Genomic DNA, 25,644 nt, shown 5'->3' on the forward strand with positions numbered 1-25,644 from the left:
GGGCCTAGGACCTAGTACCTAGGCTCATCGATCCGAGCTTGTACTTTGCAAAGGTCATACGATCAATCCCTGGATGCTATTGATTGTTTGTTCTAATACGTGGTATTCTCCTTGGTTCTAAATGCGCTCGTCATTATATTGGAACCCTCGCGTATCGCAATGTAATCAAATTACCTTCGCTCTGATTGGGCAATGTATATCGTGTTAGTTTTGCATTTAATTTCCGGCTTCTTCCGTTTACTCCCAGCCAATCAGATGCTGGTTTGGACGTATTTTCGTGCTATAAACAGTCAACAGTGAAGTCGGACAAAGACTCGACTAGAAAGACGCTGTTTCAAGATTCGCGTTGATGAATAAACAGATCTTGGGTCGCTTTAATATTTCCGGTGGGTAATGTGGAGTATATTCCTCTGTTTGATTGAAGACAATGGTAAATACTTAGGGCTTGTGTGTTAATATCTAGACCCGTTCAGCAGCCAAGATGCTGTCTTTATCGACGCTTGTTCCAGATCTTAAAATAGTAGTATCTATCACCTTAATATATACATGTACTTTATGGGATGTCATAGGCTGAAAGGCCATATACAGCAAGGACTAATACATGTGACAATTGACAGTCCGGTTACACAGTCAAGTGAACCGCGTGGTTGAGTTGCGCAGATTCTTCAGGTCGTACAAGCCCTAATCGTGTCCCAAAACGGCAATTTTCCAGACATAGAAATTTGCCAACCGCTGCGATCGCATGTTTATTAATATAGCACAGCAATTCTAAGTTTTTCCTATAGTACTCAAGGCTAGAAATTGAAGGTAATATCCGAAATTACAGCTGCCCTATCTACAGCTTGATTCTTTGAGGACATGTAAACAGAGTTCAATGGCTTTGACCGTGAAGATTTCGGTGCATGACCTAAATAAGTTGGCTTTATTCTTGCCCAGATGGGACAGCCCTAAAAATCTTTCTTCTTTCTCTCTTTTTCTCTCACTATTTTCCTATTTTGACTCACGTCACACATCACAACCACGATTCCAGCATAGACCTGAATCCACTCACGTTTCAACCAAGCTACAGAATCCGGCTTCAATACTCACTGAACCTGGACCTTACTTGGAACTTGCGTCCACTGCCTGAGACCGACATGTCTACTCACCAAACCTTGATTGCCCTTCAAAACTGGGCTCTCAAGTCCACTGAGGTAGCTCGTCTTTGGGCGCCACAGCTAGCTCAGTACCCCTTGACACGCAATACAGCAATTGCGTCAGCAGCTCTTGGATTTTCTTACTGGGTCAATCGTGCCCTGAACCGTCTAAGCCTAGACAACTGGACAAAGGCCAAACGCTGGGACAACGAGTATGAGTTGGTCCTCATCACTGGTGGATGCAGCGGTATTGGCAAGGCAATTGCATCAAGACTCGCTAAAAAAGAAGTGCATGTCATTGTTCTCGACATCCAGGACCCAGCGTTTACTCAAGGCGAGTACCTTCCCAAGAAAACTCTTTTTGATTGATACGTATTAACCATGCAACAGACGAAAACGTAGCATTCTACCGCGCAGACGTGACATCCTCTGAAAGCATCCATGCCGCCGGAATCAAAATCCGTGCCGAGCATGGCAACCCAACAGTACTCATCAACAACGCCGGCGTAGGCAGTAACAGTCCCATGCTCGAAAAGTCCGAAGCTGGAATCCGGCAAGTTTTCGACGTCAACACCATCTCACACTTCCTGATGGTGCAGGAATTTCTGCCAGACATGATCCGAAACAACCATGGGCACATCGTCACTATTGCTAGTGTGGTTAGCTTCGTGGGCTTGGGAGGGTGGATTGACTATTGTTGCTCGAAAGCTAGTGCCCCCGCGTTCCACGAAGGTCTCAGCCAGGAACTGAGTCTTTGGTACGACGCGCCCAAAGTACAGACCAGCATCTTCCACCCTGCTTGGGTGCGTACGCCCCTAATAGAGTCGTTCGCGTCTTCTGAGGAGGAATTCAAACAGTCCATACTGGAGCCCGAGGTCGTGGCTGAGGCTGTGGTCAAGCAGATCCTCACTCAGAGAGGTGGTCAGATCATTCTACCAGAAAACATGTTTGTAATCTCGCTGCTTCGTGCGTTCCCCTATTGGATGCAGCGAAGCATGACTGCTGCAGCAGATAAGGGACTAAATGCTGTCTATGACCGGCAGCTGAAATCCTCTGCGGGCACAAAATTGCAGTCTAGCCAGGCTTGAGAGCCATGTCTGACATCAAAAGACAACCATGCAGGGAACCATCCCAATACTCAGATACTTCCAGACCTCACCAGTCAATGTCTTGTTAGGCAGTGACGCCTTTCAATCATGTATCATAGAGGTAGAAAGCGAGAAATACAAGTTAATTCCTAATTAAACCGCAATGCAAAAGAGAGACCAAAACCAACCATACTGTCTTTAGTTCGGTGCCTCACCATACCTCATCAAGCAATTATCGCGCGAAGAAAGAATGAGAAGCGACACCCGAGCTTTTTATTTGGTATTGTTGCTCCGAAAGGTTCAACTCGGGCAAATTCATATCGCCGTCTTCGATGGGTCGTGAAGATCTCCACAGTCATGCCTCGGTTGAATCCCGTTATGGTATACGGAACTTACCCGAGTGGTACGTACAACAACCACACTTTTCAGTCTTATTACAATACAAATATCTGCTAATCCAGGCTTTCCTACGTTTACATTCAATTTTACAGAACTCGTCAAAAATGGACTCGACACTCGCTCAACCGTTAAAGCTCAAATGCGGCCTTGTTCTGAAAAACCGCTTGGTCAAGGCTGCAATGGCCGAATGCATGGCCGATAACAGTGGCCTTCCGACCGTAAAGCACAACAATATCTACCGAGAATGGGGGGAAGGTGGTTGGGGCATGATTCTCACTGGTATGCTGTGCGGGATTGCCACTACATACGATCTGGTCTGCTCCCGCTAATACTTATAACATAGGAAACGTCCAGGTTGATAGCATGTATTTAGGAGATGCGCGCGACGTTACCATCAATCCTGCCCAAGAAGCAGAGATTTTGGAGAAATGGAAGATCTGGGCTGAGTCCTGTACCTCAAGCGGGACCCCAACTGTCATGCAAATAAACCATCCAGGACGCCAGTCACCGCTGGGGGCAGGATCTCGAGGTCTTTGCGGACAGAATATTGCTCCGAGCGCGATTCCATTGGATTTGGGTTCTGGGTTTGTCGCTAGATTTGCAAGCTCATACATATTCGGCAAGCCGCGCGAAATGACTCTCGAGGATATAGAGCAAGTGGTGAAACAGTTTGTCGACTGCAGCAGGCTTGCGCTCAAAGCGGGATTTCAGGGTGTAGAGATCCACGCTGCGCATGGGTATCTTCTGGCGCAATTTTTGTCGTCAAAGACGAATCAGCGTACTGATGGATATGGAGGTTCAGCTGAGGGACGGGCGAGGATTGTGGTTGAGATTGTTGATGCTATTCGCAAAGCGCTCCCGGCAGATTTCTGCGTGGGTATCAAGTTGAATTCTACAGATCACCAGTCGCGTGAGGCGCTATCGGATTTTGTGGTACAGCTCAGGACGATAGTTGAGGCTGGGGTAGACTTTGTTGAGATCAGTGGTGGTTCTTATGAAGATCCTCAGGTAGGTCCAATCGCACACCTTATGTTCGTGTGTCCTTTGCCAGAAACCCATCTAATTCTAGTGCAGATGATGCAAGCATCCACCCAAATCCAGAAAGAAAAATCATCACGCACCAATGCACGCGAAGCCTTCTTCCTCGAATTCGCCAGCGCGATCCGTCACGAATTCCCTACCGTCCCCTTGATGGTTACCGGAGGCTTCCGAACAAGAGACGGAATGACTCGAGCCATCAAGAGCAATGCATGTGATATGGTTGGCCTGGGGCGGCCAGCTGTGCTCGAGCCGTCTCTGCCTAGAAGCATTATATTGAACAACGAGGTTTCTGACGAAATGGCGCATGTTATGACGACCCCGATTGCACCTACATGGTATATTAAGATGACCGGAGTAAAGTCTGCGGGCTCAGGGGCAGAAAGTGTAAGCTAATATGCCATCTTTCAGAGGATCTTAACTAACAGTTCCTTCGATAGAAATGGTACAGTCAACAGATACAGCACAAGGGGAGTCAGAAGTAGGAGGGTCCGAAAATCGATAGCCACATGTGCAGTATTGGGAGGACGTGTTTGTATAGATGTCTGAAGACAATTAAGGCTACAGCTCCTGGTCCTTCAGGAGTTACTTCATGCCCCTTGATAGTTAAGATCTAGTTGCACGCAACACACTTTTAGCCGACCATGTTGAAGAAATACAGCTGCTGACCTTTGACGAACTGGGTCATTCGATAGAGTCTTCGTTACAGAGTCTATTAAGATGGGTACGTCTGCATCAGTCAAATCACTGGGCTGAACCGGCTTCGTGTTGCCGTTGATCAGCCTCTCTGGAGTGGGTTCAATTGTTGAATACGAAGGAGATCTCCTGTGGCCAACAAGAAGCTTAAAGTCGACTCAACCAAGTCAAATCACTTTTGAATATATTACCTCTTTCGTTGGAAAAATCAGCAATTCGTTTTCCACGTTTTGGAAGCGGTAATGGGAAAGGACCAAGGACTTCTATCATTTTTGCCAACTGATCATCATCGGCAGTCCATGACCCATTATTCGACGGTTCACCTGAGAAAAGGACTATTCCTTGGATAAATTCTACAATGTGTTGAAAAGGTCGGCGAGGCGAGGCGTAGTTTCTAAGCGAAGCAAATACCTACCAAGCACCCCAGGCTCCCCATGTTTACCGAACCGTCCCAAGGAGCGCCAATTGAATTAGTTCTGAAGGTGCCTGCCTTTCCAGGTGGCTATGATGTAGTAATACGACGGAAACTCGGGTGCTCCTGAGCTGTGGATATTCTGGCGGTCCTCTGCCGTGATGCTTGTGAGTGTATGTGGCGTGTTCTTATGATTGTTTAGGCAGCTCACTACTTTCATAACATACGTTTGTTCTTTGATGTGGACAAGAAAGATGGCGGAGTATTCAGATGAGAAGATTTGTTTTCTGGAATGGATTTAGATGGTGTAATAATTTACAACTCCATCATTATGGACTTAATTGTAAGCTAGACCACGATTTCATTGAGGACCAAGGAGGATGAAAACCAGCATGTATACAAAGATGAGTGATACAGCGGTACGAGTTATGTGATATGCAAGCTGATTCATTTGGAGCCTGTACATTTTGCCGTTTATTGATATGGCGAGGATGGTAGAAAAGTGCTGTCAAGCCGGGAATTAATAATACATGAAGATATCAAAAAGCGAAAGAAGCCAAGACTACGAATAAAAAGAGTCTTCAGCAGGTCACAGGGTATCTCAACCACTACTGGCAGATGAAAGAAAAATAAGCAAAGCCCAAAACTCCGACCCGGTATCTAAGAAAAGAATGGGTAATTTGACAGTAGAGCCAATTAAATCACCCATATTATAATGTTTCAAAGAAATTCAAGTGAATGAGTAAGAATTAGTCATAGAACCATGCGGCAACCGCGATAATGATGTAGAGAGTCATCAGTAGAACGCCTTCGAGCCAGTGTGATTTTCCATCTGCAATGAGATAGTTCACCTATATAAAGAGTTAGACGAATACCAACAACAGAATCGAACCGAACTTACCAATAGAACTGCGACAAACAAAACGACAACCTGGAATCCATCGCCAAAGTCGAGAGTCTAACCCCTCGTTAGTTTGCGAAAGTATCAAATATAGGGACGGCGCATACCATATCATCCTTGCCCATGATCCATCCAATGACAACAATCAAAGGAAGAACTAAAAGTGCGATCTGCATACTCGATCCTACGGCAACACCGATAGCAAGATCCATCTTATCCTTGACCGCAACAGTCACCGCTGTAGCGTGCTCAGCAGCGTTGCCGACAATGGGCAACAAGATCAATCCGACAAATGTTTGTGAAATGCCGCTGTTTCCTGACGTAACCGCACTAATCGCATCGACCATGAATTCTGCACAGAGGGCGACAAGCACAGTAGAGATGACAAGAGTTGCAACAGCCACATAAAAGTGAAGCTGTGGTTCTTCCTTCTCCTCTTCCCCGTCTTCGCTACCTCGGCTCTCGAGATCGCGTTGAGCTGTCTGACTGCCCATGCCGGCTCCCAGAGCACCAATTGCAACCAATCCCTTTTGGGTATCGCCTTTGGCACGGCTCTTGGTTCTCTTTGCCGTTTTTTCGCTTGGGGTATTGTAAATTTCTGCATGGGTCTTGAGTTGGAAGAAGATGTAAGCGCCGTAGACTACAAGCAAGATCACACTAGTCGCTGTATGACATTGATTAGCTTGGAGTCATAATAATACGTATAAGGTTTCTTACCTCGTGAAAGCTCATCAGTATGAGTAGCACCACCTATTTTCCAAATTATCAGAATGATTCACAATACACCGGAAATAATGAACATACCACTAGCCCACATGTGGAATGCCGTAGGAATAATCAAACTACCAACTGCAAGAGCCAAAAGACTAGCTGCAGTTTGCGCAACAACCTCGTTGAACTTTTGCTCGATACGGTTGATACCACCGAAAAAGAAGCACATGCCCATGACCAAAAGCAAGTTGGAAAGCATACTTCCAATCAAGGAAGTCTGGACAATGGTGACTTCGTCATGAACCAAAGCGATGATGGCGACAATCAGTTCGACTGCGTTTCCGAAAGAGGCGTTCAAAAGACCTCCGAGAGTCTCTCCAGTTCTGTGTGCTACTCAGCGCTATGATCTAAATGAAAAGAGTTTTGGTTTCTGCTTACCGAAGGGCAATTTCTTCTGTCGCATAACTCAACATGGCCGCCAGCGGGCTATGAAACAAATGTTAGACCTCGATATATTATCGTGGGCAAATCGACTTACACAATGGCAAGAAAGTTCACAACAAAGACTGCTGTTCGGCTGACGCTGGTGTAGTTTAGAGCAACTGTACGCAATTAGTTGTTGATTCGCAGAAATGGACGGGTCGAACGTACTGCCGACTGGAACAAGGACAAGCAGCAAGTTGATCCAGGAGTTCAATATAGTCGCACGTAACTGGCTGGCTACAGTGAAGACGGGCTTTCCACTGCTGACACTGGACGCCGCATCATCGGCTTCAGTTTGAGGATTCGAAAGTCCAGTCTTTCTCCGTCTCGGTCCACTCTCTTCGCCATCGATATCGCGCGAGACATTAATCGCATCTTCGCTACCGGCCAATGTTGGAGCATCTTTTTCCTGTGAGTCACGATCGCCAGTTTGTCCTGTCGCTGACATGTCAGCATCATTTTTTCAATTCTCCGTGCTGACTAGTATTTCTCGATGGTTGTATACCTTCAATACCACCGCGAGCGAGTCCACCGCGCTCTAAATCTCTCGCGTGTTGTTTGCGTCGTCTATTAACTCGAATTTTTTTGAAGGGATTGTGGGTGTGTTCGCCTTCGTCGTCGTACCATGCCGCCCGCCGCGCGTAAGAACGTATTTTATCTAAACCCGGGGAGTTAGTGTCAGCCTTGTCGCACGCAGCCTTGTGCATTTTTTCTATGGTATCGGTAGATCGAGGGTATGTGCGTACGCATATCAGAGTCCTGGGAGTTGGGCGTGGGAGAATGTTTCACAAATATAGTGTAGCAGTAAAGCAATGAGAGTCGCAGGTAAGTGTAATTTAGTGAGCGATGAGTAAGTTTATAGCTGATGATAATTCAGAAATAGGTGGTGAATGGATAAAAAGAATGACAAAAACCTAGGCACAGCCCAAGGTCAGGATGAAGTGGCGGTGGTTCTGAAAGCCTGAAGGCAGTAGTGGGTGGAGGTGAAACTTGGAGGACTGCATCAAAAGGGGAATTTCGATGTAGCGTCGTCGCTCTTACCCCGTAACAAACAAATCTCGACATCATCAGTGCACAGCCACATAGCCGCCAATCAGATCTTTCCATTGGATGAGAGCGCCAAATGCCAAGCGCGCTAGTGGGTCTATGGTGGCTATTGAGTGGATCCACGCGATTATCATTATTTACAAAACTACGGCCAAATTACTGCTTAAATACTGCGCGTATTTGGTATTTTACTGCTTTTACCTGTTTCAACTGGACTCAATTATCGCCTAATATGCCCTCATACATCGAGACCGTACACACCGACAAAGTCTGCAAAGTGACGAGTGTGGCTTGTCTCGACTATTGAAGTTTGCTCAAATTAACCACAGTTAATCAATACGCACTACGTATTTACTACATAGTATTTACTACGTAGTTGTAATATCGACTCTATCCAGTACGTATATTAGCAGGATTCAGCCCGACCGCAGTACGTATTCGCAATAAATACTCCATATAGCTCAGACATGGTTGCTCCGCGGAAAGTCGCCGGCCGAGAGAGACAAAGGTAGAGCACCTAACAACGGCTGACGTGTTTCATCGCCTGAGTCGTCAGCAGCAAAAAGAAAATTAGCTCGGGTGCAAAGAGCGCCTTGGCACGATAGTACTACTCATAGTATCGTATACTCCGTTGGGGCACCCCGGTCAAGGCGACGTATCTCATGATTTTCGAACACGTACGTATGATCCCGGGTGTATTTATGAACACACATGTTAACATACCGTACGTGCGTAACATTCCATGTAACTCAACAGCAACACAATCCTTGATTTTCCAGCTGACATCATGCGAAGCCTTAACTTCTAAGCGCTATACGTAGTAAGTATCGAAGCTTGTAAACTCACAGAATGCAATATGTGTGTGGCTGCCATTGGCCCTGGCTAGACTCATCGCATCAGAGACTGTGATTCGTCAAGCATAGCAATCGAAACGGCCCGCCACGGCCAGATTTTCGATTTGATAAGATTGAATCCGTCTGTGCTCTCCCATATTGGTGCCTCAGGCTGACTCATATCGAGAGTGGCTTKAACTCCATAGCCACACTATCAGTCAGCTTATTTATGAACTGGACATATTATATTATGAAAATGATCCTACAAGGCAGACGAGATATCGTGGTCACTCCTTTACCCCATCCGTCGCAACACGACACTGCACCACCGAAACAAGGCTTAATTCGGCTCTCGGAGTCATAAATTACTTTCCATGCATGACTAGTAGGCAGTCTCTTTCGAAATCCATTATGAATATCATGCAAGTGATAGACCTTCCACTCATAACAGGCAGCCCAGTTTTTTTGTGATTGCCGTATGAAGCTAAATCAAAAGCCACAGCACATGTGGCGCCTATCAAGCACCCCGGGGTGTACCGAAAATCAAGTTTTGGCTTCTACTGCGAAAGCCTCGAGATGCAAGGCAGATGTGCATAGAAACATCACCTGTTTAGGCTTTGGATCTGATGGTGTGTGATTGCGGGGCACATGCATGCCTACCTAGGTAGAAAGGTCACCAGTTACACTAGTTTTAGGGTTTTTGTAGATTTAGACCTAACCACTGCACGTACCGGATCGATAGGCGACTACAATAATCAGCTTAGCCACCATTCTTTTTTCACTTTTTGGAATGTACGTATAGTGTATAGCTTCCTCGTGATGTATACGCGTCTTGAGGCTGAAATTGGACGATCGTACCTAGGTGATCGGGTTTAGGGTTCATGTGCGGAGTCTTCGGATGATGGATACTATTTATGTACATTCACCTTATTCAAGACAAGGCGGACTTTGAAAATCGATTTCTACGGGTGAAGGGCTTCAGCTGAGCCTGGATCAAAGTATCGAAATGAAGTCTTTGCCTAAGTGTCTAGACTAGAATAGCTCAGCTGAATTGAATCACACCGACGAATCTTTGACCAGTGACTTCGGTTGTCTAAATAGTTATCAACGGAAAAAGAAATAGGCAATTTTGATTAACGATCTCAAAAGCTTCAGTCTTCGCATAAATTACAATCCTCCGGGACCGATTCAGTGATCTGGTCAGGAAAGTCACCAAGCTGAAGCAATTCACCGTTCAGTATCTTCCCAATTTGGATCGTGTCAATATCTTCACAATTCCGACGAATTTGAGCAATGGGTATATCGAAAATTTGCACTGGACTGACCTGAAATGTCGGTGCTGGGGAGTCCAAATCTATGCTGTCGTCAACCCGGCTGATGATGAACCCATCTGCTGCCACCGTCCAGCCACCAGGAGTCTTTTCTGATGCAAGATTAAGAAATCTGTAGACTTCGAAATTTTCACCATAGGAGGATAGAAAGAGCTACCCAGCAAAAAGGTCAAGTTGGGTTATCAATTGACGAGGAATCGTAGGCGGGAAAGGACCGAGTGGAGCTTTACTGGATCCGGGAAATCTTTAGGGCTAGCAGTTGCCTAGATTGTAGTCACGAAACGGATGAGGTGGTTTGTGTCTTCCCAACAAGACTCCATGCAAAGTAGGGCAATTCTTATTATTTATTTTTATTACAACTGGATTAATACTATAACAGATATGTTGAGCGCTACCTAACCCGGACAAAAGACCAGTTACCTCTTCTTAAATTTCCTTCTGTCGAAAGATTGGCAGAGGAATTTTTGAGGAATTTCTCACCAAGAAATCTCTCTGCAGAGATTTGCTTGGGTACTGGAGCGATTATAAGGCCTGTTGAATCTCGATACCAGGATGAGTTCTATCACGCGTTATATGAAGTTCTTGGTTTCTCGTCGCACATCCATAGAGAACGGTCAGGAGACGGTGATGGACGGATCGATTTTCGAATCACAGAGATTGACTGGAGATTTGAAATCCTGGGAGATGGAGATAGATTGGTGGCGCAGTGTGAAAAATTTGTCAACAAAGATATATAGTTGACACCGGTTGGATCCGGAAGGGGTGGCTAAAGGGGTGTTAGATTATTGACTGTTAGAGCTCGAATCCTCGTCCTTACAGTGAGTCAATGAGTCCCGAAAAGTCTCACAAGATGGGTTACTGAATTTAGTATAGATGGTTCCAACACTAAGCTCTGGAGAGCTGTTTTTCAGACGATTTTTCTTCCATTGAAGTATTGGATGCTTCAAACGACGTGGTGATTCCTCGATTTACACTTAAAAATTAGCTTATGCTTGTGTGCTTAAAGACCCTGTACTGTTTCTTGGAAGAATTATATATTATTCTTAGTCACTCTATGCTACTAGCTGTTAAGCATGCATCAGACCTTGGCTTTAATGCAGTTGTTATCAGATAACCAGGACGTGCAGACAAAAAGATCAATGGATTCATGACCATGTAGAAAAAAGTAGCATCAATTGGCCGGGGAAGGTCCGCGTCGGTGGTTTTGGTAAGGACCAGGAGTGGGGGACGTTTGAGACGAGCTGAATGAAATATCTATGAACGGGTCTGGCTGTCTGGGTGTCGAGTTTGGAACAGCGTCTTGCGACTGAGTGAGGGAGACAACTGGAGACTGAGCAAGGAGGAGCGGTTGGAGCGTGAGGAGGTTGAGCGATGGGGGCGGTTGGCTGAGGCTGGCTGTGTCTCTGCTCGGTAATCGTAGAATTTATACCGTCCTCAAGAAGTCAAGGTCCTCAAGGTCAAAGGGGTTGACGGTGTGGATGCCAGTGCTGTTTAAGTATTCGGGATACTGGTTCAAAGCTGATTCAATAAGTGACAGATTCTCCTATCAATCCAAAGTATCAGACACTGAAATCAAACGTGATAAGCCGTATAGGATTTATTTACATTGCTAAGAATTTCCGCGCTTTGTTCGTGCGACTGTCTTGCTGCGTCGGCAGCACGATTATGGGCCAACCATACCATTTTCAAATGGCGATAAGCAAAGATAGCACCCCAAAGGGATGCCTCGCGGCGGAGGTCCTGTCGAACAAAACGGTTACGAATCATTGGGAGTCGTCGGAGCTCAGTGTTATGGACGAAATGAGAAAACTCCGTTGTAGTTCCCCATATCGTCCAGAGGAGTTTAGCATCGCGAATTTTTTCAGTGTTGTTGAAGTATTCCATGATCGTTTCATTGGAGAACGCAGGTCCTGGGCAGTGCTTCTAGATGTCCTGTACCATTTCCTCCGCTGAATGCTGTGGATACTGACAAATCAACTCCTCTAGCATAAAAACTTGAGCTAATCGTAAACGTGGCATAGCATTTATTCTCGTCAAATGATCCCAAGTGTATGATATGACGTCGGAGGAGTTGCACGCAGAGGGTTTAGCAGCAAGGTCGATCCAAGTAAGCACATGCCTCATGACACTCGAGAACACCTCAAATTCATGTTGGGTATCATATTTCATGACTTTCTGCCACTCGGGGAACTCGGCATTTTCGTCAAGGAGCCTCAATTTGTTGAACAGCTCGTGGTGCTGCGTATCAGTGAGGGAGGAAAGAAAGTCTGGTCGGCGCTTCTCATAGGTGACATCGTTGATTATAACGGGGGTGTTTAACACAGAGACGTTAGGGTCTGCCTTGTTTTTGACTGCGTTTTTCAATGTCTGTAGATTCAAACGATGCAGGTCTCCTGTGATCTTGTTCCGCCGCGACACAGAAAAATCCCCAGGCCAGACCGGGTAGAAAAGCGCCCGCATATCGGATGACCTGGCGAGGTGCGTCGATCTTTCGATGAACATATTAATGTCCTCTGCATCAATTGGTAAATTCCAGGAAAATATCGTTCGAACCACTTCGTGACGTTGTCGAATAGGTCAAATAACGGGCGAGGGTGGTGGCAAGCAAATGCCGCTGTGACCTGGCTTACTACCAACACATGGCGACCCCAGGAGTGTAACACGAACTCCTCCATTCAGGAACTCTATATCGAGTGCCTGAGGAGAGGGAGCCATGAAGTGAGCGAAGTGTTGGTCGGTAGAAGGCGGCTGAGGAAGTTGACGAAGTTCTTCTTGGACGACAGATATTCGACCATGGCCGTTTCATCAGTGGCTGACCACGCTCTGTAGATGATTGCCATGTCATCTCCAAATGAGCTCTTAAACTTGGTAGAGTCTGCATCGTACCGCAGCCGAAGCTGAGCGTAAAAATGTTGAAACAGAAACTCTTTGGAATAAATGCCACATGGTCGACTATGTCTGAGGTTAGCAGGAGGCTAGATATCGCTTTTGAGTCTGCTCCACAATGGCCACTGTCAAGGTCAAAAGACGGGTGGTTGGTCAAGCTGGCTGAGGGTTTCGATATCATGTACGGCAAAATGCTTGAGTCAACTGACTTGGATTGGCTAGTCTAATTTTTTTCGAATCTGACCAATAATGAAAGTTTGATAAATTCGTAGCATACTCGTTGATTCATCACTTTAGTCTTGCTCTCAGTTCCGCTCGTGATTATTCGTATGACGACGTTGCTGAAGAAGTTTGATGTTAATGTTGAAAGTTGAAACAGCCGTACAATGAAAGGCGCATCTGGGTCTGAAGCGCGTGTATAATTTCTCATTTCTGCACCACATCAACCAACAACATGCATAAAAGGTAGTCTAGAGCAACAGGACAGCATATTTCTTCGTATTTCCGTCGCGGCACTTCGTCAAACCTCCCACGCGTAAGAAAATAATGACCTGTGGGGGGTCATCCAGATGGGATATTGTTATCGGAACACGCTGCTGAGCTCCGACGTTGGAGTACATGCTCCCAGGCGATGAACAGGAGCCCGGGCCTCGCGAAGGGCTACCGTATGACCTTAAAAGGCAAAATCGAGGCCCCACTCGATGAGGGCCGTTCAAAATTTTGATCGAGCCTAGCCATAAGTCGTCGTCGTCATAAGAAGTTTCTGCGTCAGTGATGATAAAAGTACCGTCAACACGACAAATGTTGCTATATGTTACGAAATAAAAACCCTTTTCGTGTGCTGCCTGAACTAATTAGTACTCCCTCATCGGCTTGCCTTCACCTCGTCGGGGTCATCGACGTATATAAAAAACCTTGATGCTATTCTGTTTGTCGTAGTTATGGAGAAGAACAGCATGATACGTCTTGCCGGATTTCAGTGTTCGTCGAGGATTCGTGCAAGTGCTTCGATGGTACCGGACCGTGGACATGCGAGAGAGGAATCTATAGGAGAATCAAGGTTAGTGACAGCCAATAGTGAAAAGACTGAGGGGTGCAGCATCGCAAACTTATCCCCGTACCAGGTTGTCTCTAGCATCGAAGGTGGCTCCGGTAATTACGGTTCAGATAGTGATGAATTTGACCAGCTCAGCTGGGGAATACTACTGTACACATTGAAAGCTGATCAATAAGAGATACGATTACTTGTGGCTTTGGCAAGATGACAATTCAAGGATTGTCCTAAGTACAACCTCTGTTGGCGTTGGGTAGGGTGCTAGATACTGATAATTTCACGATATCAATCTGCCGGTCTAATCAAGCAAGCAGCCCTAGGTACCTTAGTGTGCTGTATGTTTTTATTTTCTATACTCATTCAAAATCCGTTGAATCTCGTGAAATTTCCTCTCTATCACTCTCCTTAATTTTATTTTGAACTTCCTTTTGACTATATCTATTGTATGTTATCAGGACCTGTTTAGCAATTATACTAGATGAGAATCCTCATGAGGGGCAAGACTCTCTTTTCCTTGACCAGATCCATACAGAAATAACAGTAGACAACCTGCTACGTTGAGACCAGCCAATGAGAGACGTATATTGAGATCATTAAAGGCTAGTCCATATTAGGCTATATATGTCATGTGACGTATATCGCGGCTGCGCGGCAGATAAGCGCGTAGAGCGTTTCTCCTCCACATCGACCAACAACATATGTCCAATATCAATCAATCATGCTTGTCGGTCTCATATTATCGCCGTGAGCTTAGACGACAAGACGACAAGCTATGTGACAGTCATTCCATAGTACAATAAATTCAGACAATGCTCCCGCGGCGTGCGCCCTCTAGAGGCTCTCATCTCCGCCAGGTCAGTGCTGCTAGCCTAGGAAGCAATTCATCCATTGCATCTCCACCACCCCAAGGGGCGTCAACTGCCAATTTGAGAATCGAAAATTCATTCTCTGGGGGACCTTGGCGACAAGTTTGTACACTTTGGATTCACGATGAATATTTCTCCAAGGATGACTTCTTATTCAACAATTCGGCATTCAACGACTCTGGGATCAGCCCAGGCGATATCCTTGAAGTCATTGGGATAGACTCAAACTCTGATCTGACTTCAAGGAAGCTGAACGAAAATGGGTTTGAAAGCGATGGCAACATAAACTCCAATGCCCGTTTAAAGTTCTCCTCGCCCGCTCAGCACAGATGTCTCTTCATTGTGAAGCCGATGCCACCAGATGTCAAACAACGGAGTCCAAAATTAGAGATTTCTATCAATCGCTCCGTCGCCAACATCTTTGGATTCAAAAATGGCTGTCATGTGCTCATATCGCATATCGAGCGCTCCCAATGCTCAGCATCACATGTTGACATTTCATTCCGCGACCAGTATCTGGTGCGTGCGGATATGTGGAGATTGGTCACTTCAGAATTGGTCAATAAGACTATCTACAAAGGGCAGAAGATTGTCTTCATGGGTAGCATCAGAGCGACGGTGAAAAACATATTCATAGGGGGGAAGAAGGTTCTCTCCGGTTATTTTGCGCCCAACACGATTCCTGTTTTCCGAAGTGAAGCGGCAAGATATGTCGTCTTCATTCAAATGGCAAGGGAGATGTGGGATTTTGATGCAGAGGGCACTGGGGATATTCTTTTCAGCCGAGTCATCAACGGGTTCCTGCCCGAGCTCTTTAAGCGCTGGGCAAATATCGATGCCAAACACCTGGTGACTATTGTTCTATTCACGAGGGTAGAATATGACTCACCTTTGGAAAACGGGATAAGGCCGTTAGAGAGCTTGAAAACGGGCAATCATGTTTCTACCAGGGATTTCTATCGAGTTGTTGTCAACGATATTGCAAGTGGTCACTGGACAACGATTTTAGACGAGCTGAAAGCAAACTTTAGGACATTTTTGAGAGATGTCATGATTCAAAGCTTTTCCGGGACCGATGGCCCCGGGAATGAGGAACAACGATCTATATCAGGTCACCCGGCATCTGCCATCAAAGGGAATATGCTAGAGGCTATTCACTTGGCTACATCATATCTATCAAATGAAAATATTGATCGTGACTTGGCTCGGACTGGTCACTCAATTGTCGTGATTACTCCCGGTACTGGATTGTTTGAAGCCTCATACGAAGCTTTAGCCGCTACCACTGAAGCTGTAACGAACATGGGAATCGCAATCGATCTGGTCAGCCTGAGCCCCATGCCACTTCACTCTGTGCCACTGTTCAAATACGAAATTCCTGATGAACACTCACACGATTCCTATTCGAAAAAGTTTCGAAGCTTGAATCATCTAGGAGCCGAGCCGTCAATTCCAAGCATCAGCAGTAGATCCCCTCCTGCTTCTCTGAGAAACTCAGAAGTTGGGCCAGCCATACATCCTTTGTCATCGCAAGACTTCTTGCCGGCGCACTCGAAAAAATGGAATTATGGTATCCCGCATTGGCTGGATATATCTTTTTGGAACCCGGCAACGTATAAAGAAGGTCGACGTATCACTAAAAACGATTTAAATGCTCCAATCCCGTTTACGGTCAGCAAAAGATCCAAGACGTTCGTGCCCCGGGTGCGGTTGTACGAGATTCAAATGATGGGTATCATGGAAAGCGAGCAGTCTAATATATCGATTCCTTATCTCTCAGAAAAGAATTTTGGCTTCCAGAGGGGTGAGATTTACTCATCGGACATATATTCAGACACACTCACACCCAGGTCTGGCAAGCAAGCACAATCCCCTAGCTCCTCCTTCCAAGCTCAATTGAGTGACAGCTTGAGACCGGAAGCATTTCTACCGAGCTTCTCGAACTCTAAGATGTTGATGATGAACAGTCCAGCAAAACGTCAAAAGAAAGTGGCAAACTGGATGGATGATTATGACGAAAATGTCTTCCGTCCAACTCCCAAAAAGCACCACACCCGCAGGAATACGAAACCTCGGCGCCTGCTTGAGTCTAATAGTCATGCCTCTCGTGCAGGTCGTTCTTCTGTACGGTCAATTACAAGTCCAAGAGATCAGGGCTCTCTTGATTTGGATAGGTCACTCTCGACACAATTGAGTCCTCGTAGCCGAGATGCAGTGAAATTGCCTCAGCCCGTACCTCCTCCTCCTCCTCCTCCTCGATCAAAGGACCCACAGCCGATAAAACCAGCAATTAAAACTCAAAAGACTCCTAGAATTTCACGAACAATTAGTTTTGCTCTCCGCGGGCTAGGTGTTGGCGTTCCACGAGCCCAAGCTAGTACGGGGGTCAACGCAGAACATGCCGTGGGTCGTGCTACACCAGCAAAGACTACGTCTTCCGCTAGCATTTCGGATATTGAAAGTTCACCAAGACCTGCTTCTTCTACCTTAGACGACAACTCTTCGATAGTGAGCATGGAATTACCTCCTCGCTCCATTACTCCTAGGAAGTCTACAGAAACTGTGGATATACCCCAGCCTTTACCGATCACTCAGGCGCGGCCGATATCTATCAAAAGTATAAGCAGGAAGTCAATTGATGGATCTCACGATGACCGCATCAACACAGAGGCACCATTACCGACAGCTGTAGAAATGCTTGTGGAAGCTGGTACGCATGGAACAAGTCAAGGGCCCTTTCCTATGAAACGAACAGGTCCTCAAAGACCTGGACCAAGATTCGAGATCACACGATCCCGCGACCCGCCTACTGGTGTATCTCCAATTCGAACACTCACTCCCTGGGTCAGGTCAATCAACCCATCGAATACTCCTAGAGCTGCGTTAAGAGATGCGAGCTGGTTTGGCCGCTGGCAACATGCTTATCCTCGACCACCGCATGTCGCTGTAGTCAAATGGAAGAGTCTGAAGACACCAGCGATTTTGCCACTGACTACGGAAGAATTCCCTACTTCCAAGGAACTAGCAGCCAATTACCTTGAAACACCATATAGAGTTTTCCCCAATGATGACCATGATACGGCCGAAAGTTCTAGATCACAGGAAGACATATTACGCGACATGGTAGCTCTCCGCCTTTCTCATGGCTTCCAAATCGTCATTGGAAGCGCTGTGGCGGAAGCATTCGGTGAACCGTCACTAGAAGCACTCAATGTTTTCGACCCCAAACGCTTAGGCCAGGAAGATGCAACTGTTGTCCTTTCCAAGGGTAACATTATTCATAGACTATCAAGCGTGGCCGGGGGTGAGATTGAAGTTACAAGATTTATGCGTCTATCTAACTCGACGAATGTCGACAAAGGCAATTCTCATATCTATACACATGCAATCCGCACCATCTTGGCTAAGAGATATGAGTTGACCGATGTAAAACTTTTGCCATCGTTGGACGAGTACAACTGGAACTATGCAGATAACTATATTGCCGGTCACCGGGATCATTTGACGGACCCAACGAGACAATTACGATTTTGGAGAATCCGATTTGTACTAATTCCTTTACATCTACCTCCCAATGCTAGGCGCCACATTCAGTCTTTTAACGAGGACAATGAGGAAGAGATCCATCTACTCGGCATCAGTCAGTTGACTTCATTATGGCAGCGTAATAAGTATATACCGGCAGACGATAAACGATTTCAGTCATATGGTCGAACACAAAAGGATCCTAATCCGTTGAACATTCTCTACCAGACACAAGATCCCTCGGATATGGTGGGAGCAGAGCTTGAGAGATTACTACTCACTGACCCTGGACTTGACAATGCACCGACTCAGCTACTACCCGAATCAGAACTCCTCGACCGGTCTGACTTCGGGCCAGGATCACTGATGGACCTTGCACAAATCATGCAAGGCGAGACAGGCGTGCGCTTGATGGATCGAAGATGGCATTTCCGACTTCATTATAGCTGCTTCATAGGCTCCGAGTTCACCACTTGGCTTGTGCAAACATTCAGAGATATAGACAGTCGAGACGAGGCCATCAAATTTGGAAACGAGCTCATGAAACTAGGCCTTTTTGTCCATGTGGAAAAGAGGCATAATTTCAGAGATGGCAACTATTTCTACCAAATCGCCACCCAGTACCGTGTTTCGCGCCCTGAGTCGAAAAGTGGTTGGTTCCCGGGCCTTACTGGAAAGTCAGACTATTCAGTACCTCCTACGCCAACCGGTGAGATACCCCGAGACTCTCCTTCAGCTGATGCTTCAAAGTCAGAAGTCTCAAGCGAGACGGTCACGTCAAGAATGAATACACCTTCAAAGACGAAGAATAAAATGACGGTTATGCTATCCAAATCAATGAAGTATGATGTCGATCCCCGCAAGCGTTCAAGTCGACCAGAAGTTGTGGACCTACATTATGACAGGCTACACAATCCAGAGAATTGCTTTCATATAGAACTGAGCTGGATGAGTGCAACTGCCAAACTGATCGATGATGCAGTTGCTCAATGGGCCTCGCTAGCAGATAGATACGGACTCAAACTCGTGCAAGTACCGATCGCAGAAGCGGCAAGTATCGTCAAAACGCAGACATTCAGAAAGCTCTACCACGTGAAGTTCAGCGTTGAGCCGCCGCCTCCGCCTTCGAAATCTCTTTCATTCGGTGCAACGACTTTCTCACAGCAAGGCAAGCCAGATAAACATTTCTACCACAAAGCGCTTTTGCGAAAATTTGACTTCGTCCTCGATTTCGAGGCAGCATCTGCATTCTCGCCAGATGTAGAAGTGCTATACTCATGGGGGAAACCCGACTATAAATATACGCAATACATCCATCGATCAGGCTGTCTACTCGCCCAGATATCCGATGAAGGAGAGCTACTCTTCCTCGCAAACCGTCTCTTCAGCACAAAGAGTGCCGCCGGGCGAGACGCAGCGGCGCACCACAAATTCGAACACCGAGGCGGCGAAATCCATCGCCCTCGTACAAACACCTACACCTACGACCCTATGTTTTCCCCACGCCTATCACCGCTCGTCCGCGCCGCCGCCGACCCATCTACATCCTCCTCAATCCCCTCTTCATCATCAAACAACAACATCCCATCCCTAACACTTAACCCACCCACCTCCTCCCCCACCAGCTTCCTAACCGCCTCAATCGACTCCGCAAACCTCTACCGAACCCCCGAAAACCTCAAAACCCAAATCGAAGAATTCTGCTCCGACCCCATTCGTCTTCAACAGTTCTACGCCGAAGAACATGTCCGCTCTGCATCAACACGTATCGGGCCCACGACCGTGCCGCCGTCATCAGTTACGCATTCGGCGCTTGAGGCGTCAATTCCATCCCTGGAGCTGCCGGCTAGTGTCCTTGGGCATCACATTTCTCCGCCTGCGCAGTTGGAAACACAGACGTTCTCAAGGAGTAAGGCGTTGGGTAGCTTTGATTTTATGGGGTCGCCGCTTAAGGTTGCGCTGGATGCGAGCAGTGTTGTCACTACGCAGGAGAGACCAGACAAGGAGGAGAAACACGACGCTGTTCAGGAAAAGAATGATAAAGAGGATGAAAATCATGATTCAACATAAGAGGAATGGGTATAGTAATGTATTTTAGCGGGACTTTGTACAGACGATGATTTTTGGCTATGTTGGGCTATCTAGCTGCGCCTTTTGTATATGTAGCAATTCGCTTTTCAGCATCATTAGCGGCAAATAGTGGTTTGTTGTAAGAGCGTGGTGCACGAATTCCCCAACCTCCCAATCTAGTTAATACGAGCTCACGTACGAGGTCCTCATTCAGCTGTAACTTGAAGGTACTATTAGAGATTGAACAATAGAATTAGGTAGACGGACGCTCGAGTGACGAACATGGCAAATTCGAACGAACGAAAAATGTCAATAGTAATAAAACTATTAATTGTCGATATAAAATACACCAAGAATGTAAAATGAGGAATATAAAACACAGAACAACAACATATGGGTATCAATAGATGACGGCCGTTATCAGTGACAAGATGCCAGTAATCAGAAGGCAAAGACGGAAATAGTTTTGGAAATAGAAACCCCCCACCCTCCAAAAGGTAGAATAGGATCATTCTAAAGAGCCTCCTCGATTTCGAGGAGCCATTTGCGGACTCCCTCGCGGAGAGTGTTGTCTTGAATAGCAGTACCGCGACGCTTTCCATCCTTGTCAGGGGTTTCATCGCCGCCCATGAACTCGGCGTCGCCTTCTTCACGACAGTGTATCTCTGTGACGCTACGGGCGACTTCCTCAAGCGCGCCCAGAACAGTCTTGCGGCACTCGTTTCGAGGCACCTCGACAGCATGAACATGTGGTGTCTCATCAGCTGAGCGTTCGTCGGAACGACCATTTCTGTGAGGCGAAGTTGACCTCGAGTGTGATAAAGAAGACTGCCCGCTTTGGATAAGAACTCGTTCAACTGCGTCAACCAGTGTTCCGTCGACGTCCATGACAGGTTCTTCGATAAATTTGTACTCAGTGTCATTAGGATCAATGAGGTCGGTAAGCGCTGCGTTAAAGTTTTTCTGTCTTCCATTGAAGAAACCAGCCAAATGAGATGTGGAAGACACGTCAGACATTTGCCGAGGTGTAGGTAGTGGAGGAGTACTGGCACCAGCACTACCTAAGCTGGCAGCATAGTTGGGAGTACCTCGACGTAGAAGACGCAGACGTTTGACCGTAAAAGTTCGCGTGTCAGCAATGAGAGTGCTAGCCACCTCCAACCATCGATCGGTAATATTCACACTCTCAGGGTCCATACCGACAGCAGATGTGTGCGAGTATGATTCGCCTAGCATGGCACGTTTGACATCAGCATCAATGCCGTGGTATGGTCTGACGGCCTGAAGCAGGAAATCTTCATGAAAGTTCTTTAACCACCCAGCAACATTCAAATTTGAGCCTTCTCCATCTCGCAGTCCAGAGTTCATGTTGGAAAAGCTACTATGCATTGAGCCTGATGCATCCATGCTTGTGATGGAAGTTCGCGCCTTCTTCGGGGACGCAACAGTTGAGTCATTTGACGAAGACAATGATAGGAAGCCGCGTAATGGGAGATCAACGTCAACTACCCCGTCATCACCTTGAACTGAAAGTTTCAATGGCGACTCCTTGATGTGCTCCGTGGGGATTAATTCAGGTTCATTTTGGTCGAGAGAAAGTCTGGGATTAGCTGAAGAGTGAGGAATGGAAATAGTTTCGGTTGCTGACGAAGGCTGGAGCGGTACGCCAGTTGCCAGTGTTTCGGGTTGCAAATTTTCTTGGATCTGATCATCCTCATCAATCAGTACTTCCGAGCGACGACGACCCGCTGCGCGCTGGGCTACGGAACTTCGGCGACTCGAAGTAACATTGGCAGATTCTCCAATAGAATCCGACCTTCCAGACCAGATTCCAGAGAAAATACCGCCTACCCATTTGCCACTTGCCGCAGGATTGCTTCCAGTTGAATTGGTGCTAGACGTTTCGCTTCTACGTAGATTTTGTAACAGTTTTGCAGAAGCATAACTATCAGTTTCATCAGCACCGGGCAAGTTCGCATGGCCACGTAGAGGCTGCTGACGGGATGCGAAATAGGCGACAGGGACTGCTGTATCGTTGGTTGTCGTGGACGTTGTAGCTCGTGTGCGGGCTTCGTTCGCGCTTATTGGCAAGCCGACGGTACGGATAGAACGAACGTCAGAGCCTCTTCGATCATGCGCGTATACCGGCTCACTGGGCAGGACGCTCTCCGGCTCGTCGGACGCTTTATGCGTAGTTTCACTGGATGACACACTGACGGATCTCTGATGCGGAGCATGTTCTTCTGCATTGAGTCTTTGAGCTTGTGCCCGCCGGTTGATTCTGCGGCGAAGAGATTCTTGTCGTAGTAGAGGAAATGTTGGCGGACTCTGCGAAAGTGGCCGGGTTGAAGTAGACGTGCCTGGACGCAGAGGCGAGTTCACGAAATCAACACGATGCTTAGCAGGTAGGAAGGCGGATAGGATAAAAATCAGACGTCTCGCAACCATCTTATTATCCGATATGATTACAGTACGGTTTGAAATGGTTGGCTCGGAATCTTGCTGTGCTTTCTGCTGCATTTGATGGCGCCTTCGGTACCATTCGGGGCCAATAGCATTAAGCCATTCAGTGTGGTTGCCCAAGAATGCTGTAATGAGCACGAGGAAGAACAGTCCATGTTCTTTGTCAGCCATAAGGCGAGCAATCCATCGAGCCTCTTCACGCCATACACCCCATCTGCTCTGGCCGAGAATAACGCGTGGTATCCGTAGAGCCGCCGAAATTCTCTGGGCATTCAACAGTAATTCCTCTTTGAGCTTGCTGTTGTGTGCAAGAACATTTGGTCGAAGCTGAATAATGGTTTGATTGGTTCTTTGCATATTGGGCGGCTTGAGCGGTTTTGGCGCATTGGCCGTTTGAGCTTCAACCTTCTTTAACAATGTCAATATCTCCTGTCGGGCTAGCTTCTCCAAATACGTCAAAGTCCGAGTAATCACATCCCAGCGGTCCACCAGCAAGTCAATCCTATCATCGAGATTGGCATTTTGTGAAGAATTGTCATCGAGAAATGCGCTGCTCCAATGTGGGTCTGAATCTAAAGAGAATGACATCTGTTTCTGACCTTCGGGCACATGACTGCTGAGTCGTGACATTGGTCGGCCATTGTTTCGCGCGGCCAATGGTATCTGGATGGTCATGGCGACCGCATACATAGGCGTCTTCTTTTCCTTCACTTTGCGGCGTCTGGTGTGATCAGGAAAAGGAAATCCAGACTCTGACATTCCATCCATGGGCAGCGAGCTAGGTGGGTCGGAGGGCTCTACCGATGGGTCGCGAGACTCTGGCAAATTGACGCTAAACATCCTGGTGATGAGAATAGTAACACGAGATGACGACTTGCTCTCCTGCGGTAAGAAATAGCCTACTTGCGGCTGTGTTCCTGAAGAATAGGTCCGCGCCAGAGGGTTGCGGGGTGTTTGTCGACTGGCTAGCGTATCGACTTCACGAGGAGCAGGTGAAGATGCTAGAGTACCCTCAGACCCTAAGTCCGTCGAGAGGATGTGCATTTTTGTCGATGAGCCTCGGTAGCTAAAAGCACTACTTCCGAATATGCAGTTGAGMAAGCCACTATCGCTGTTTTCCGGGACCATGCGATTGTGATACGGTTCGAGAATGCCTTCACCGGGAGAGATGACCGAACTGATAGAGCTCCGGCCGCGGGCACGACTGAAAGCTCCCCCGGTCAAAGGCGAAGTAACCTTTCTCGCGCTAGCAGCTTGTGAGAGCGATCCCGCTTCGATCAGGGGGGATTGATTTGTCTGTATGGACCCTCTACGCGAAAGAGAAGCCTGCGACAAACTAGACGTTCGCGAATGTCGGCCACCCAGTGAGTCGAACACCTGGGGGTCTAGTCCCAACCCCTGGGCTGAAGAAGAAGCAAGGGTTCCCCTCGAGTCAAGCAGTATACACGGATCATCCCGATCTCCAATAGCATTCTGTGCGATTATGATTCGAAAGTCCTTGATTGCGTCCAAATCTAGCCCACCACGGTCATCGTATCCGCCAGCGCTCGAGGCATTGGGGGAATTGAAGCTTGTTTGAAAAGCATGTGCGGAATTCGAAGATCGGTGGAGGGAGCGAGGATCGGGGAACAAAAGTCCGGACGTATGCTCTTCTTCGGTGACGGACTCGAGAACAGCAGCGTTTCGTGAGCCATACGAGCCAGTGCTAAAGGTACTCAGCAAACGGCCCAGCATTGTGACAATGGCAACCCCGGTGATGTCGGTCGGTATAACGATTGGGGTTGAGAATCCGAGGGGTAGGTAAAATGAGACAATGACAATCGATGCTCGTGGATCTAACGTTGATTCTCCATGGCGATTATGAGAATTGAAACAAAGAGGTTACAAGCCCCTCCTCATTCACCGCAGCTATTCTGCGGATTGAAGTGACAATGCGATAGTGTTGCTTCCAACGTAGTAACAAGCTAAGCCGAGCCGTGCGGAACTGCGGAACTGTTGGTAAAATCAAGGTGAGGGCAGGGTGCCAAATTGGTGCGGAGCAAGACGAAAGCGAGAACTCTGGCTCCAAACACTTGAAGCCCTCGAGGGAGACAATGATCGATAGTAGCAAGTTATTAATAAAGTGGGAATGAGGTTCAATTGAATCAATGGGGTCGGGTTCGAGCGGAGGAGGAGCAGAGAATATGAAATAACGGAAGGGCGGTGAAGGGCTTCGCTGATTGGGAAGTTTCCCCACGGCGTCTTGACTAAGCAGACCCTCTGATTGGGCTGGATGCCATACTACAAGCCCTAACTTCAACTAAGTGGCTTGCCAACGGACAAGCAAGATCCTTGCAAGATGCCCAAGCTCTCGATAGGCTGTCGAGGGAGGCACATGCTCATGCAGCTGCGAGTAAGTAAGCATGTCTATGCAGATGCCTTGTTCTTATCCTGTCACTTCTGCCCCCGGACTGGTGGTTGCAGTTACACATACTTCCTCTGGACCGCAGACTGCCCAATTCGGCGATACATACTTCTTTAGTCGGCAAATTATGATCTGACACTCAATCTCTAAGGATACAATTACATAGTACTAACCTTAGGGTATGACGCGGTCCTGTTTGTGTCTCGATGCTCTTACCGAGACCCTAATCCGACTCGTCGGAGAGTACCGAGACCGATGATCCCGTGTAGCTATTTCAGATCGATCCAGTGTAGCACCTACT

The 25,644-nt window shown here is 47.1% G+C and overlaps 5 protein-coding genes across 5 annotated transcripts; 3 read left to right on the forward strand and 2 right to left on the reverse strand.

Moving 5' to 3' along the window:
* Positions 1 to 1,136: 1,136 nt before the first annotated feature.
* On the forward strand, positions 1,137 to 2,224 carry BHQ10_007062 (uncharacterized protein; the record flags this gene model as incomplete). The annotated part of the gene is made up of 2 exons (XM_040879717.1): positions 1,137 to 1,383; positions 1,527 to 2,224. The coding sequence occupies 2 exons, from the start codon at positions 1,137 to 1,139 to the stop codon at positions 2,222 to 2,224; spliced, it is 945 nt and encodes a 314-aa protein (XP_040735566.1).
* A 503-nt stretch (positions 2,225 to 2,727) lies between these two features.
* On the forward strand, positions 2,728 to 4,146 carry BHQ10_007063 (uncharacterized protein; the record flags this gene model as incomplete). Its single annotated transcript, XM_040879718.1, has 4 exons — positions 2,728 to 2,902; positions 2,967 to 3,631; positions 3,698 to 4,048; positions 4,102 to 4,146. The coding sequence occupies 4 exons, from the start codon at positions 2,728 to 2,730 to the stop codon at positions 4,144 to 4,146; spliced, it is 1,236 nt and encodes a 411-aa protein (XP_040735567.1).
* A 1,372-nt stretch (positions 4,147 to 5,518) lies between these two features.
* On the reverse strand, positions 5,519 to 12,577 carry BHQ10_007064 (uncharacterized protein; the record flags this gene model as incomplete). Its single annotated transcript, XM_040879719.1, has 10 exons — positions 5,519 to 5,620; positions 5,671 to 5,727; positions 5,778 to 6,334; positions 6,388 to 6,420; positions 6,475 to 6,764; positions 6,820 to 6,867; positions 6,920 to 6,983; positions 7,033 to 7,305; positions 7,370 to 7,522; positions 12,046 to 12,577. 10 exons carry the CDS (start codon positions 12,575 to 12,577, stop codon positions 5,519 to 5,521), a joined length of 2,109 nt encoding a protein of 702 aa, XP_040735568.1.
* Positions 12,578 to 14,824: 2,247 nt separating this feature from the next.
* BHQ10_007065 (uncharacterized protein) lies at positions 14,825 to 20,476 on the forward strand (the record flags this gene model as incomplete). The annotated part of the gene is made up of 2 exons (XM_040879720.1): positions 14,825 to 17,055; positions 17,212 to 20,476. The coding sequence occupies 2 exons, from the start codon at positions 14,825 to 14,827 to the stop codon at positions 20,474 to 20,476; spliced, it is 5,496 nt and encodes a 1,831-aa protein (XP_040735569.1).
* Positions 20,477 to 20,989: 513 nt separating this feature from the next.
* On the reverse strand, positions 20,990 to 24,673 carry BHQ10_007066 (uncharacterized protein; the record flags this gene model as incomplete). Its single annotated transcript, XM_040879721.1, has 1 exon — positions 20,990 to 24,673. One exon carries the CDS (start codon positions 24,671 to 24,673, stop codon positions 20,990 to 20,992), a length of 3,684 nt encoding a protein of 1,227 aa, XP_040735570.1.
* Between the last annotated feature and the right edge of the window lie 971 nt (positions 24,674 to 25,644).

Source organism: Talaromyces amestolkiae, assembly GCF_001896365.1.
Source record: "Talaromyces amestolkiae strain CIB chromosome Unknown scaffold14.1, whole genome shotgun sequence".
In the NCBI taxonomy this organism is placed as follows: domain Eukaryota; kingdom Fungi; phylum Ascomycota; class Eurotiomycetes; order Eurotiales; family Trichocomaceae; genus Talaromyces; species Talaromyces amestolkiae.